This window comes from Suillus fuscotomentosus (genome assembly GCF_016647785.1).
Source record: "Suillus fuscotomentosus strain FC203 chromosome Unknown F5891scaffold_43, whole genome shotgun sequence".
Classification (NCBI taxonomy): domain Eukaryota; kingdom Fungi; phylum Basidiomycota; class Agaricomycetes; order Boletales; family Suillaceae; genus Suillus; species Suillus fuscotomentosus.
The window spans coordinates 241,911-256,196 of NW_024539555.1; the positions used below are offsets into that span (position 1 = coordinate 241,911).

Sequence of the window (14,286 nt, forward strand, 5' to 3'; positions counted from 1 at the left end):
ATGTCTCCAAATATCGATGGAGCTCGCTACACTGCAGCAACGCGAAAAGTGCAAACTTCCAAACCACGAAAGGCCTGGCGTACCCGCACAAAAGTGCGCATCAAATGGACCTCCGAGCAGAAGGCTGCCTTGAGAGCCAAACGTGCACAGCATCCCATCAACTATGGGACTGCATTGAAGGAGGCTAGGGAGGTTGTTCAGCATCAAGCTGAAATGCTTTACGAAAAGTTTGGCAAGCACAGTATTGAATATTACTATCAAGAAGTTATGCAGAAGTCACATCTTGTCACTCAGAAGCGAAGTGTTAACCACTGGAATGCCTTTCTTTCTGGTAAACTTAAGGAGCACAACGAGGGTATGTTTTTTGCAGGACATTCAAAGGTTCATTTACTAGTTATAGCTCACAATGTGGCATTATAGAACGTGAAAAACAGGGCTTAAGCAAAGAAAAAGTCGATGTGATTGTAGTGGAGGTTTCGGCTCAGTGGAAATGTATGAATAAGGAAGAACGTTCAGATGCTACTGACAATCTCATGCAAAGTCTCGGTGACCAGCGCGAAATGAAAGATTTGGCCCTTTACAATGTACCTTTGAATGCCTTCCAAGATGGCAGGAAGACTCTCGACTCAATTGATCACGAGGTTTGTTTTATTTCAGTTTAATACAAAGTCCTGCATCACTAACGATAAAGCTCAGCTATCAGCACTAAATGCCCGTACAGGAATGGAGATCTTATTATTTGCAGTTCGCTCAGACGTTGAGCATTTCAACCAACCTCATATCTTTCAAACATCATGCACTTCTGCCTTCTTTGATGCCTGTCTTGGAACTTCTGTGGGCAATATAGCTCTTCATCTTGAAGGTTTCAGCATTGCCGGTGTACAGAGTATGGCAAAAACTCATGTTCAGGAGGTCCTTGAATGGAAGAAGAAGACCGGTGAACTCATTCACAACAAACTTTGTGAGTTGAACATGCTTTCACTTCTAGTTCCATTACTAATGAAAATATACTACAGAGGAGACAGCCGTGTCCGTCAAGATATCGAGGATGTACTACGTCAACTTCAACGACAATATTATATCGAAGCACCATATTGTTTTGAAGAATTGGCCACTCTCAAAGTTCTGCTGCCCGGGTGACATCAGCTCTCTCAATGAACTCAAAGTTTTATTCTATGCTTTTGATACCGGTGTAGGGATTCATTTCCGGCTGGGCTTGTAGAGACTGTTTTTACCTTACCTTATGTTGGCACTTTTGTAGCTTACATAAGCAAGCAAGCTTTTCACCAGTTTACCAGTATGAGTCTGAGTGCTCAGCAGTTTTCTATTATATTTCCTCTTCTCTGAGCCTTGAGCCTGGTCCAGAAACCCTTTAGGGTCAAATAGCAGCTAGGTTCTGCAAGACCCAACACATTGTTCAGACTCACCATCTGAATTGTTGTACCTTCACCGGCGCTACCTCTTTTCAGAAACTTACGGATGCCGAGTATGACCAATGGTCAAACGAGCATTTCCAAGCGGCATTAGCAAAGCAAGATGGGCACACAACTGAAGACATGCCTAACATCGAATGAACAGGATGAGGATGAGGGAGCAGGAGCAGGAGGGACAGGGAATGATCGTGCTGGCGCTATCTGAGACTGAGAGCAATGCAATTGTCGAAGCAGCTCCCAAGCACAGGACTGAAGCGGAAGGCTGCTGAGCCCATCAACACAGTCACCGCTAGCTCGGGGGCTGCACTTCCAGTGCAGAAGAGACCGTGCATGCTCCCAGGAAGGACAAGGGTGTTCCCCAGTGGCCCAAGGAAGAAGAAGACGGCCCAACTTACAGCTGCTCCTTCCCCTGATGCGAGTATCGTGTCCCCCACTGCAACCCAGACCCCCTCAAACCCTTCAACAACACCCATTACACCATCAGCGTCTCCTTCAGCGACTTCGTCAGCCGAGCCTTCCATCTGAGATCACAGGGCCCCTTTAAACCCTTCCACCACGCCTGCACCATATGCCGAGTCCATTCGAGAGGCCCTTTTCTTCGACTGTGACATAGCGAAATGGAGGGATAGATGGTACAGGAGTGGGTGGAGAGAGCGATGTTAGTTCGGCGAAAATCGTGTTGTCGTAGTAATAAAACATCTGTGGAATATTTTCAGTGTGATTAACGGAAAGAAAACACTGGACATCATTGCAAACAATGAGCACAAGGGAGCTTGGATGATGCCGACAGTGTTGGTGGCTACAATGATGCAGCGAGCACACCTGACAATTACCTAGTGTCATACGCCAACGTGGTTCCTTATAATGAAAAGTTCTGTAAAAATATGTTATAAATTAAGAGTAATATGGTGCTCATCGTTGTCAATGATGAGCACGAAGGTTTTGGATGCTGCAAACAACAGCTGCAAGCGTAGTTGCTGTTGGAAGTTCAAACTAAGATACATGTCTCAGCGTTGCAGGAAGAAGCGCTGTAACATTAATAGTACCTAAGATACACGTCTGAAGACGGAACAATATGAGTAAGAGACGGCGTGCATAGGAGAACGAGAACCATACCTCAGCATTGCAGGAAGAAGTGCTGAGGTATAAACAACATGAAACAATGATGCTATATACTAGTACTAAGTCCGTGATGACGAATAAGGAAATGGAATATGGTGTCGTTGTTGCACATCCAACACACCCCCTCAATGAGACACCAAAGCGAGTCCTGAGCAGTGATGGTTGAAGGCAGGACGAGGGAGAACTTTCGTAAAGATGTCAGCCGTGTTCTGGTGCATGGACACCCAGATAGGAATGAAAGTGTTGGCTTCGATGTGACGTCGTATAAAGTGATAGCGCAAATCGATATGTTTGGTGTGAACATGGTTCGCGGCTTCCTTCGACAACGCGATTGCTCCAGCGTTGTCGGTGAACAGGCGAACAGGGAGCGGCAGCAGGATGGAGAGACAACCGAGGAAGGACTGTAACCAGAGGCCGTCTTGAATGGCACTGGTGAGTGCCATGTACTCAGCCTCCGTTGAGGAGAGGGCGTGTGTCGTCTGCTTCTTCGCAGAGTGCGACACGGGACCTCCATTCAGAAACCAGACGTACCCAGTGATGGAGATCCGGTCCTCATGGCATGTCGCCCAATCAGAGTCGCTGAACCCGTGGAGCTCAGGATTAACCCCTGCTCCCCCGTAGTGAATGTGCATGTGAATGGTTCCGACAAGGTACCGTAGCACGTGTTTTGCTGCAGCATAGTGCTGGGACTCCGCATTAACGTTATGCTGGGCGAGACGCATGACTGTTAGAGCGATGTCGGGACGTGTGTAGAGTGCGAGGTAGAGAAGCTCGCCAACAAGCTTGCGGTATTCCGATTGAAGGTCGTCAATGTGGGGATGAACATCAGTGGGACGGCCAAAAGGGAAAGTAGGATCCATTGGGAGAGAGACTGGGTTGCAGCCTGACATGCCGTGTTCCTCCAGGATGTATGCAATGTAGTCCTCCTGGTGCATCCAGAGCTCACGCGTTGCACAGCTCCGGACGAACTGAACACCGAGGTATTTAGTGACGGCTCCCAGGTCCGTTATCCCAAACTGTTCCGCTGACCTGCACCAAACTGGTTCGGTGCATGGATGACTAATGCTCTCCCATGAGCCTAATACCCTAGAAATCACTACGAAACCATTTCCCTCTATTCTAAAGCCAGAATGCAGCTCAGACAAATATTTCATTTCATCTTTTCAATGGAACTCGGACAGGCTGAATATTTTTGTATATTTAATTCTGCGATGAATTTTGCTTAGTCATCCTCAACAATGACTCAGGCTGAATCCCACACATGTCAGGTGACTGTGAAAAATAGTTCTCACATGGGTTACCCTGGGAAAACTTCCTCAAAACCCTAAATACTTGCCTCGCGTCATTTTCTCATTCAACAAAGTGACATCAGAACGGAACACCAATGATCATGAATATTTCTCTTGCAGTGGACAATCAGCCTGTCACATAACCCTTCAGTCACATGATGCTAAATCACATGATCTTAAGTCAGGTGACTTTTTTGATCCAAATCAAGTGATGACAGAACACTCAGCCCAAGCATGCTGACTAATGCTGACTAATTATGGTCTCATTTGGTGCAACATAAGCAACCCCTGCAAAATGATTTTTGGTACCGCTGACTAAGCCCACCCCTCATAGATGGCGGGAAAACGTAGCACAGCCACCCTTTTTTTTGTATATAAGACCCAAATTTTTGCCCAAAGAAGAGAGCTTTTAAGCCCCACTTTCAGAATAAAATTGTGTGTGAAGTGTGATCATTGTCAACAACAGTGACCAGGGCTGTCAAGTACCTTCAGCAAAGTCATTGTAACCAGTAGTCAGCCAGCAACTTTCAGTAACCAGCAAGCCCCTAAGCTCATCAGCATCAGCATTCAGCAACACCCTTAGCTCATCACCACTAACGACGACCAAGACCTTGAGCTCACTGTGCTCAACGACCGACAGAATTTTTTTTTTGATTTTTCTTCTTTGATTTTCTAGTTTTCTTCTGTCTCTTTTTCTCTTTCTTTTCTTTCTTTCTTTCTTTCTTTCTTTCTTTCTTTCTTTCTTTCTTTCTTTCTTTCTTTCTTTCTTTCTTTCTTTCTTTCTTTCTTTCTTTCTTTCTTTCTTTGTCTTTCTTTTCTGTCACTCTTTTGTTTTTCTCTTTCTTTTTTTTCGTTCTTTCGCTCTCTCTCTCTCTTCTCTCTCTCTGTGATCCTCTCTCTTTCTTCTCTTTCAAGTTTCGGTGCTAAGCTTTCATTCATATTTTCAGAAGCTTTTGTGTTGTCTCTTTCGTCCATCTAGACTCTGAATAGTTTAGTGGGGAGACTTTAGGGATTGACAGTAACGCTTGACCTCACTCATCTGAGTAGTGATACTGAGCCAGGATCTTCCTTGTCTGCTAGACTTTAGTTGTTGAATAGGGGACTTGGTACTGAAACCAAGGACGTCCATTCCTGATTCTGTTTAATACTCATCGTGAGTTCCTTGGCAGCAGGTTCAACAGTGAGCTAAGAGTTCTACTGAGCATTGATTAGTCTTGACCTTTGATTCTACCTGTTTGTGCTGAGGGGGTTGATTGCTGTAATTCCACACAACTCTTTCGAGATACGATTGTTACAAGGCATTGTTGTTGAAGGAAGGTTTGAAGAGGTGTCTTTTTTTTCTTTGTTTCTTTTTGTCATCACCATACCGTTGGGTTGACTAGTTTTCTTTCGTCTTTCAATCACTGCCATACCGTTGGAGTGATTTCATTTCAGTTTCATTTTTGTTGGATTGACTGCATTGTTACTGACTTTACAGAAGTACTGTGGTCTGACATAGCTTGGGAAGTGTAAACAGCCACCCACGAACGACCACGTTATCAGCCATTGGTATTTGTCTGAATCGCTGACCGTGGAGATATTTGTTTTTATAGGTGTTTATCTATAGATCATCTATCTAAGAAGACACCGTGATTTGCGCCTTCGTTTGATCCAGGAATTTTCGATTGTTAGACCCCGCGAGTCCGTCATCGACGTGCCACGCAATGACGCAGATCACCCTTACCCCCTCCCCATTGACGCGGTCAAAGGAGAATACCGCATAGTCTGCTTCGCAGCGAAGAAACCCGAGACGCGTCAAGACATCGCATAGGAGTTCGTACCAGTAGTATGCGGCTTGCTTGAGCCCATAGAGCGAGGAAAGGAGGTGACAGACGAGTTTCTGGAAGTCAGGGCCAAGTCGTTCAAACCCAGGGGGTTGGCGCATATAGACGCCTTCTTGTAATTTTCCCCATAGGAAGGCCCGGCGTGCGTCAAAACAGTCCAGCTCCCAATCGTGTAATGCCACGTGAGTGGCTAAGACTCTGATGGATGCCGACTTTGCGACGGGTGCAAATGTGCGTCCGAAGTCGATACCTGGGATTTGAGAGAACCCCTGCACGACCAGATGTGCCTTAAAGACCGGTCCTCCCTTAAGGTCCTCCTTAAACTCCAGGACCCAGCGGCACCCGATTGCTCAGCGATCAGGGGGAAGAGGGACAAGTTCATACACGCACATCTCACTCATCAAGTTCATTTCCTTCCTCATAGCCGCTAACCAGTGATCCTTGTCTGGGCGTCTCATCGCCTCATCATACGTAGCGGGAGGTACCTTCAAATTGTACCCAGGACTAAGGGGATTGAGACGAGAGTCACTCCGAATCGAAAGACACGCTACTTCGACAGCAATGAGGGACGCGAGAACCTGTGGGAATCCGATTGTGTCATCGTCTGGCAAGATGGCATCAGGATCAACTGGCTGATGGGGAGGAGGCTCAGGCATGGGGGTAGGAACAGGTACAATGGGCGCAGGTGCGGCTTCTGTGAGGCTGGGGGGAGGAGGAATGCCGTTGACACGAGCTGCACGAATGTCCTGCTGATGGGTGAGACACGACTTCTCAGCGATGAGACAATCCCGTAACTGCTGACCCTTTTCAGTCGGTACAGGAATACACCCCGAACGTCAAATAATGTCGCTGTGAGGCGGGATTGGAGGAGGTGCGGGAGGTGCAGCCGTCTGAGGAGTGACCGGAAGAGGTGCTGGTGGAGGAAGAGGTGTTGGTGGACGGACATCATTGTCGTCATCCTCGCTATCTGTAAGTGACTGATTGGACAGAGTCTCGTCAAAGATCACGTCACGTGAATTAAAGAAGGCACCGGTCACAGTGTCACGGCAGCGCCATGCTTTCACGCCCGGCGGATACCCCATGAAGACAGCTTCCCGAGAGCGAGGGCCAAGTTTCTGCTGCAGTTCAGTTAGAATGCGAGCAAAACAGCACGCACCAAAAACGCGAAGGTGACTTAAGTTTGGTTGAGTACCGTGCAGCATCTCATATGGAGTTTTGCCTGCAGGTAAGGCGCGTGATTCTGTCCTGTTGAACAGGTAGCAGGCCGTAAGAGCAGCCTCTCCCCACAATGAACTCGGCAGACGTGCATAGTCCAGCATCGCATACATACGACCCTTGATCGTACGCATCACCCTCTCTGCCTTTCCGTTTTGCTGATGAGCATACGGGGCAGAGCGTTGACGCTGGACACCAGTCTGCTCGAGATCGGCCGTGAAAGCCTTGCTGATGAATTCCCCCCCGTTGTCAGACCGGAAGACCTTGACACGCACTCCTGAGAGGTTCTCCCAGCGGGCGCGAAGCGAACGCCATGCCTCCAAGGCTTGGTCCTTGCTGGCAAGAAGCTGAAGGTCCAGGGCATGTGTGCTGTCGTCAAGGAAGACAATGAAGTATTGTTTCCCATGAGGAGTCAAGGTGGGTATCAGTCCGCAGATGTCGGAGTGGATGAGGTCAAGGAAGTGGGACACTCGTTCTCTCTCAGAGGAGTGGAAAGGTTGGCGCGGATGTTTTGCAAGAATGCATGATTCGCAATGCAAGAGGGGCGTGTTTGACTCTACAGAAACACCCTTAGCCACGCGGGGAAGATGGAGAACAGCCTCCTTTCCGATGTGCCCAATGTGCGCGTGCCATAGATCTAGTGTGAGCGGAACGTGTGCAAACGCGGACACCTCAAGCTGCCGTGGCGGTAGGGGTGCAAGATCAGACGCAGGAATGAACTCAATCGTAGGTGCATAGAGCTTCCCAGTCGTGGGAATGGTACCTAGTGAAATGCTCTTGTATGCGAGCTCACAAGTCATGTCAGAACGAAAATTGACGTCCCACCCTTTCGCATTCATGCAGCTGACGGATAAGAGGTTGAGGAGTGCGTCGGGTGCATGTAGACAATTCGAGAGATGTATGTGAACTCGTCATCCGCCAATGGTGAGCCATGCCACACAATTACCCCTGCCGGTTGTCTGCAGGATTCCGTGATTAGCAGTGTACAGACACAGTGTCCACGGTAGAGTAGGTGTGAAAGAAGCGTCTATCTTTGACAAGAGTGACAGTAGTGCCTGAGTCCAGAATTGTAGTGAAAGGGAGGTTGATCACACAAGACATTTCGTCTGATAGCTCTGCAATAGAGGCAAATGATAAGTTCTCCATGAGGCTGCTAAGATCAGCCACAGCTGCTGCAATGACAGGTACAGGCGGGAGGTTAGGAGGAAGTGAAGGTGTAGGCGCCGCGACCATCGCAGCCGCAATCGTGGACTCCTTCTTCTTATTCTTCATCCACGGCACTTGCCCTTCCATCCCGCCCCCTTTGCCGTAGCAGTGAGCATGATCATGGTCACCTTTGTGACATCCTGGCGTGGTGCAAAATATGCCTTGCAGATTGTGCTTATGCATCCGCAGTCTAGTTAATGAGTTGATGCTGTTCGCAGTGGAAGTAGTAGCAGTGTTAGCATACTCTGAACCAGGGCGGGAGGAATGTGCATGTTGAGTGATGACGTGCCACGCAGCTTCAGACGTGATTCGTGACACGCAGCTGTCGAATGTGAACATTGGACCAGTGGCAGGAGTAGCCGCCATGGACTCATCATGCATGCGCTGCTCAAGAAGAGATTTAAACTGCTGCCAGATAGGCATCTGAGGAAGACCCACAAGCATATGGTAAATTGCGTCTGTTTCACCCCAAGGGGCACCCGCATCAAGTAAGTGTTCACGAAAAACTGCGTGCTGTGCAACGTAGTTTGTGGCATCTGCGGAATCCTTCATACGGAGTGCTTGTACCTGTTGACGAAGGAGGTATTGGGCACTCATGTCGGTACGGTTGAAGTTTTCCTGTAGAATTTGCCAAGATTTACGTGCAGTGACAGTGTGCGAACGGGGAATGAGTGATGAGACGGAATTCGAAAGTCGACGAGTGATGAGCTCCTTAGCCTTCATGTCCTTAAGTAACCACTCACGCATTCCCGCTGTCTCAGCGGTCGTGGGGTTTGCTGGATCGACAGGTGTGGGCATCGTCAAAGGAAGTCCGAGAAGATCCCCTGGTACGGCCTTCGTGTTGATATGGCACCAAAGGTCTTCGCAAGCGAGTGCGTATTGCATTTTGGTGGCCCAACCAACATAATTTTCCGTTCCAAGCAACTCGGGAATGTGGTCGTGTTTCCCCATAACGATACCGTTGTGAAGAGTGACGGAATGTGAGAGCGGCGGGCAGCGCGTGAGTGAGTTGTGTTCGAAGTTACTGTGTCTGGCTTTGAGTTAAGCCAGGGCTCATAACCTGTTGGAAGTTCAAACTAAGATACATGTCTCAGCGTTGCAGGAAGAAGCGCTGTAACATTAATAGTACCTAAGATACACGTCTGAAGACGGAACAATATGAGTAAGAGACGGCGTGCATAGGAGAACGAGAACCATACCTCAGCGTTGCAGGAAGAAGCGCTGAGGTATAAACAACGTGAAACAATGATGCTATATACTAGTACTAAGTCCGTGATGACGAATAAGGAAATGGAATATGGTGTCGTCGTTGCACATCCAACAGTTGCCTAGAATGGTATGTTTGTGATGGCCAAACATATGGTGCCTGCCGCTGACGGCTTTGTTTCTCCGAAGTCTAGATATTCAGCATTTAGTGAGCTAAATACTCGCAGTGTAGGGTATTAACGTATTCTTAGCTAACTACCCTGTCGCACCCGGGTGGGAATACCAAGCTATTTAGGTTAGGATTATGTGAGAACGAGGTGCAAAAATACCTATGGGTTATGCTCACAAGATCCCCACAAACCAACACGGGAAATCCAAAAATGTATGTCCTATGAGGGAGTATGGGTTATACCTGGTATGTGTTAGGAGGGAGTCGACTGTAGTAGTTTGACAAGTTGTACTAGGAAAAGTGTGGTTTTGGAGGATGCACGAGCAGGTGGTAACCAATAGTATTGGCCTGATTCTTGTCAATTTTAACCGGACTTCGGACCTCATCTGCGTGTAGTGCCATGTTTTCCACTGCCCACACGTAATAATAAGTACAATACAATACTACAACAAGACTCTGTAGCAAAATGTGCAGCAATCATTGCGACTGCTCGGCATAAACCTGCGAAAGATCAATGAGTAAAATTATGTACGTTTTTAGTTACCCAACCAACCTTGATAGTCTTGTCAGCGCCACCAGTGATGAGCCGTGTTCCGGTCATATCGAAGGTCGAACAAAAAACGCCGGCTTCCGCCTCGAGGGAGCCGGGTTGAGGTACGTCATCAAGATTTTGGAATGGAGTCCCCGTATTGTAATCCCAGAACGTGAGTGTGCCATTGTCACCTAAACATTACAACAGCGATTAATTCAAATTTGAGGAAAGCCGATGGGAAATGGTAACCTACCACCAGAGAAAAATACGCCTTCTGCATTGACAGAAAGCGTATTTATGATAGCGTTATGACCGGGGAAGTTGTGTACAAATGCACCCTCTGGACATTTCCATTTTTTTATGTTATTACCGCCTGCAGAACCTGATGCAAAGGAATATTCTGTTGGGTGAATTGCCAGGGCCCTTACAGATTTTTTGTGATGAGTGAGGGTGACCATCGTCTTTCCAGCTGCCAGGTCCCACAGTCTTAACCAGGGTAGTGTCAGTCAGTGTGTTAAATCGCGAAGAAATTCAACGTACCTAACCGTCGAGTCCATACTTCCAGTGATGACTTGTGGATCAGATTCTTGGCACTTGACGTCAGCTACTGTTGCGGAATGCCCAGCGAGAACATGAATCTGGGCCTTTGTGCGCATATCCCAGACACGAGCTGAGGCATCGCGACCGGATGTGACCAAAACATCCAACGTCGGGTGTAAACTCAACGAGTAAACGCCTGAAAGATGACCATGATAATGCCGGATGACTTTGTTGGCTTCGAGATCCCAGCACTTGACCATCTAAAGGGAGCGATGATCAACGAGACGAGGTTGGCGGGTGATAGAATGATTCACCTTGTCCTCACCACACGAAAACAAGTACGGGTGTCTCGGTGAAACGGCTAGCCCTCGGACAGTGGAAATATGACCGGTCAGGGAAAGCTTCAACTCCCCTGAAGCCAAGTCCCAAATTTTTATAACTCTATCTCCGGCACCAGTAGCAAACCATTTATTCCCTGGCTCGACCGCCACACTACGAACCCAACCCAGATGACCGGATATGACGCGAGATAGCTTCCATGGAGCATGGTATGTTGGCTTGATAGTACGAGTTGTTTTGTGTAGGGTCAAAGCCTCGGAAAGCTTATTAGACGTAGCGAACGTGGACGGTTGCACTTTAGGTGTGTTGTCTATTGCGGCAATGAGTGCCATAGACTTTGTCTGCTCCTTTGGCCGAGCAGGTCCAATAGGGCCTTGTTGGGCAAGTAATGCAGGAGGGAGCTCTTTGAAATCACGGTATTCATCATTAATTTTCACCGACAGACGTATTCGCGCGCTAAAAATCTCTTCAGCAAATGTGCTCGGTATCCCAGAACTCGTTACACACCTCTTCTCATCTTCCTTCATCCCGTCATTTGGACATGATGCAAATATGTCTCTCGTGCGCTTTGCACTCCTCCTCAGTAAAGGATCCAGCGGCGGAAGAGCATGTGTTGTACTCATTGATAATACTGGGTTGTCGGCAGTCGGTCACTGTCAATGGCAGTGGCAGGGTGACAGGTTTGATTATCATTGTTTGTTTATTTACGAGAAAGGCAATCAAAGGCGCGGTTGCTTATCTGAAGCAAAGAGCTTTCATGCTTCAAGACCATTCCGTGGTCATAGTTTAGGTGGTTTAAAGAGGATTGAATAGCGCTTGAAGTAACATAGTGGTAGACATTAGACGCCATTTCGTCAGTCATGTCTGAAACAGCAGCAGCCGAGCTTAAGAAGCTCGTGAAACAGCTCCAAAATACTTCCACAGAGGTGTGTACAAATTTTTCTAGGTCAATCCTTTTAGTTTGCTTTGCTGACGACCCTCGTGTAGGAAAAGGTATCGATTCTGCAAATCTTGAAGAAAGACTTCCAAGTAAACGAAGCGATCTTAAGGGTAGGTATCCGTGCTCGGATTTTGCCTTGTATTTTGACTCACTGGTGTGAATTCATAGGAAAGCAAAGCAGGGCTTGCTGTCGGAAAATTGCGGACCCATGAGGCAAAAGAGGTCTCCGAACTCGCCAGAGAGATCGTGAAGAAGTGGAAAAACGAGGTTGAGCGTGCTAAAGGAGGTTCGGGCTCAAAGGCGGGGACACCTGCGAACGGCAAGGCAGCACCAAGTGAGTCCGATCCACATATGCTGCTCAATCCTTATAATGACTATGACTATCAACTCTATCCTCTCACAAAGCTCGCAAGGGATCTGCTTCGGTCACACCCTCTAACGCCGCTACTCCCGCCCCAGTGAACGGGAAGTTAGAACCTCGTACTGCGAAAGGAGATGGTGCAAAGGCATCCGGCACGGGGGACAGCACGCGGGATAAGTGCATGGAACTCGTTTATGATGGCCTTGCTTGTGACTCTGGCGCTCGTGAGTCGATCCCAGACTTCAATTTCACTATCTGACTCTCATTAACCCTGAAAACAGCCAGTGATCTAATCATGAGTCGAGCAAAAGCTGTGGAGGCCGCTATTTTTGCACAGTTTGGCAGTGCTAGCGCTGCATACAAGGGCAAAATCCGTTCTTCGTACGTCAACCTCAAGGACAAGGGCAATCCAAGTCTACGAGAGAACATTGTCAGCGGTGATCTTTCGGCGGAGAGGTTCAGCAAAATGACAAGCGAGGTACGTCAGGGATCATGAGATTTATTTTTAAAGCTGATTTGTTTCAGGAAATGTCTTCGGAGGAACGACGGGCGGCAGACCAAAAAATAAAGGAGGAGAACTTTTTCAAGTCCTTAGGAGCTGGCGAACAAGAAGCCGAAACGGAAGGTTTCCAGTGCGGAAGATGCAAGCAAGTAAGATGCTTTCATTGAATTTGGTGGCTTGGTGCTCATCGTTCGTAGCGTAAGTGTCGCTATCGCCAGGCGCAGACCAGAAGCGCCGACGAGCCAATGACAGTGAGTAAATATTTAATGGAAATCAGACTCAAGTTTACGTCTGTGTCTTCTTTCTAGACTTTCGTGACGTACGTGACCTTTACTTGTTGTACAAGACATGCTCACCTTTCGTCTCATCTTCAGATGCGTCAACTGTGGCAACAAGTAAGTAAACTATTGTCAAGAAAACTCGCATCTCATTTATCACTTGTAGATGGAAGTTCTCGTAAATATTTGCATCGTCTAGGAGTGCTTTATAGTCGGCAAGATCATCTTTCTACTGTAGTTTTTTTTATTGTCCAGTTGTCGGGACATCGTTCTGTTCGCCGTAGACGGCCCTGTCGTAATGATGTATACCTGCAATCTATTTTGAAAAAATACCCCTTTGTTTCTCACAACTTGTATTTCGCACATATCGAGATAAAGGGACATCACAACGGGTTGATGCCATGGTGTTAGTCCAAGGACGGCGCATACATCTTCTCCGGGTCAAAAGCTTGATTTAAAATTGGAAACTTAGAATAATGAGCGATTGCCGCCCCACGTGAGGGTGGGAAAACGAGTGGCTTCTGAAATGCACGCGTTTGTACGCGTTAACTGCCGAGGCCACTAAGCTAGTTTCGTTTTATACCAGAACACCATTAATTCCTTGTACCACTGCCTTCAGCCGACTGTGTACAGATATGTCCGAAGATACTGAGGATGTCAAACCGAAATTGGGCTTGGTCATTAACTATGAGGGCACCCGTCAGTCTTCTTTACTGCTATTCCGACGCGTTCAACAGGTATTGACAACCCGTGGCCAGAAATCACTGTGAAGGTGAAGCACAACATGTCATTTAAGAAGATATTCGATGCAGCAGAGGTGAGAACACGGTCGTCGCATCAAATCTTGCATTCTCATCAATCGGCATGACGTGCACCAGAAACGGTTTGGAAAAGAACCAGGCGAGTGGCAACTACTTTCAGAAAGGCAAAGAAGTTCTGTACTCATGGTCAACCCTTCAGGGACGTTTAAATTCATTTACGATGGCAGAAGATTGCGAGCTGAAAATACGCCTCTGGATGTGAGTGCTCTACTGATGCTCAGAGAACGATCGACGCTCGTATGCTGACGCCTCATCAGATGGAAATGGAAGATGGTGATATCATTGACGCTCACTTAGAGCAGGTATGTCGTATGATTCTATCGTTCTCTCGATCCTAATACCGCAGTGCTCTCTAGCTGGGTGGTGGCACAATTATATGTTAGCTGTTGTACATCCACAGGCTTCTGTAGGTCATGCAATCGGATGTATTCTCTCTACTGTATCACGTCTCACCATTCAATCCGTTCCAATTTGCTTGTCACCAAAATGATGGGACCTCGACTCGAAAGC

The 14,286-nt window shown here is 47.6% G+C and overlaps 4 protein-coding genes across 4 annotated transcripts; 3 read left to right on the top strand and 1 right to left on the bottom strand.

Moving 5' to 3' along the window:
* Positions 1-1,222, top strand: F5891DRAFT_956561 (uncharacterized protein; the record flags this gene model as incomplete). Its single annotated transcript, XM_041375417.1, has 4 exons — positions 1-355; positions 421-641; positions 697-886; positions 1,017-1,222. 4 exons carry the CDS (start codon positions 1-3, stop codon positions 1,220-1,222), a joined length of 972 nt encoding a protein of 323 aa, XP_041223432.1.
* An 8,440-nt stretch (positions 1,223-9,662) lies between these two features.
* Positions 9,663-11,548, bottom strand: F5891DRAFT_1046424 (WD40-repeat-containing domain protein). Its single transcript, XM_041362295.1, has 6 exons — positions 11,382-11,548; positions 10,850-11,330; positions 10,536-10,795; positions 10,249-10,481; positions 10,017-10,186; positions 9,663-9,964 (listed from the first exon to the last, which is right to left on the bottom strand). Exons 1-6 carry the CDS (start codon positions 11,495-11,497, stop codon positions 9,941-9,943), a joined length of 1,284 nt encoding a protein of 427 aa, XP_041223433.1. The 5' UTR covers positions 11,498-11,548; the 3' UTR covers positions 9,663-9,940.
* A 65-nt stretch (positions 11,549-11,613) lies between these two features.
* On the top strand, positions 11,614-13,333 carry F5891DRAFT_1046425 (transcription factor S-II, central domain-containing protein). Its single transcript, XM_041362296.1, has 10 exons — positions 11,614-11,800; positions 11,862-11,924; positions 11,983-12,148; positions 12,220-12,399; positions 12,457-12,653; positions 12,701-12,826; positions 12,875-12,928; positions 12,986-12,996; positions 13,052-13,072; positions 13,122-13,333. Exons 1-10 carry the CDS (start codon positions 11,735-11,737, stop codon positions 13,135-13,137), a joined length of 900 nt encoding a protein of 299 aa, XP_041223434.1. The 5' UTR covers positions 11,614-11,734; the 3' UTR covers positions 13,138-13,333.
* Positions 13,334-13,511: 178 nt separating this feature from the next.
* On the top strand, positions 13,512-14,264 carry F5891DRAFT_1046429 (ubiquitin-related domain-containing protein). Its single transcript, XM_041362297.1, has 6 exons — positions 13,512-13,654; positions 13,714-13,772; positions 13,834-13,855; positions 13,916-13,974; positions 14,034-14,078; positions 14,133-14,264. Exons 1-6 carry the CDS (start codon positions 13,591-13,593, stop codon positions 14,157-14,159), a joined length of 276 nt encoding a protein of 91 aa, XP_041223435.1. The 5' UTR covers positions 13,512-13,590; the 3' UTR covers positions 14,160-14,264.
* The last annotated feature ends 22 nt before the right edge of the window (positions 14,265-14,286 follow it).

Excerpts from the sequence above, each read along its gene's own strand:
- F5891DRAFT_1046429 (XM_041362297.1), top strand. The coding sequence starts at position 13,591 with ATGTCCGAAGATACTGAGGATGTCAAACCGAAATTGGGCTTGGTCATT. Across the intron at positions 13,655-13,713 it reads CATTAACTATGAGGGCACCC|AAATCACTGTGAAGGTGAAG; the intron begins GTCAGTCTTCTT and ends ACCCGTGGCCAG. Across the intron at positions 14,079-14,132 it reads TTGACGCTCACTTAGAGCAG|CTGGGTGGTGGCACAATTAT; the intron begins GTATGTCGTATG and ends AGTGCTCTCTAG.
- F5891DRAFT_1046424 (XM_041362295.1), bottom strand. The coding sequence starts at position 11,497 with ATGAGTACAACACATGCTCTTCCGCCGCTGGATCCTTTACTGAGGAGG. Across the intron at positions 11,331-11,381 it reads ATGAAGGAAGATGAGAAGAG|CGCGCGAATACGTCTGTCGG; the intron begins GTGTGTAACGAG and ends AGAGATTTTTAG. Across the intron at positions 10,187-10,248 it reads AGGCGTATTTTTCTCTGGTG|GTGACAATGGCACACTCACG; the intron begins GTAGGTTACCAT and ends TGTAATGTTTAG.
- F5891DRAFT_1046425 (XM_041362296.1), top strand. The coding sequence starts at position 11,735 with ATGTCTGAAACAGCAGCAGCCGAGCTTAAGAAGCTCGTGAAACAGCTC. Across the intron at positions 12,149-12,219 it reads GAACGGCAAGGCAGCACCAA|CTCGCAAGGGATCTGCTTCG; the intron begins GTGAGTCCGATC and ends CCTCTCACAAAG. Across the intron at positions 12,654-12,700 it reads TCAGCAAAATGACAAGCGAG|GAAATGTCTTCGGAGGAACG; the intron begins GTACGTCAGGGA and ends GATTTGTTTCAG.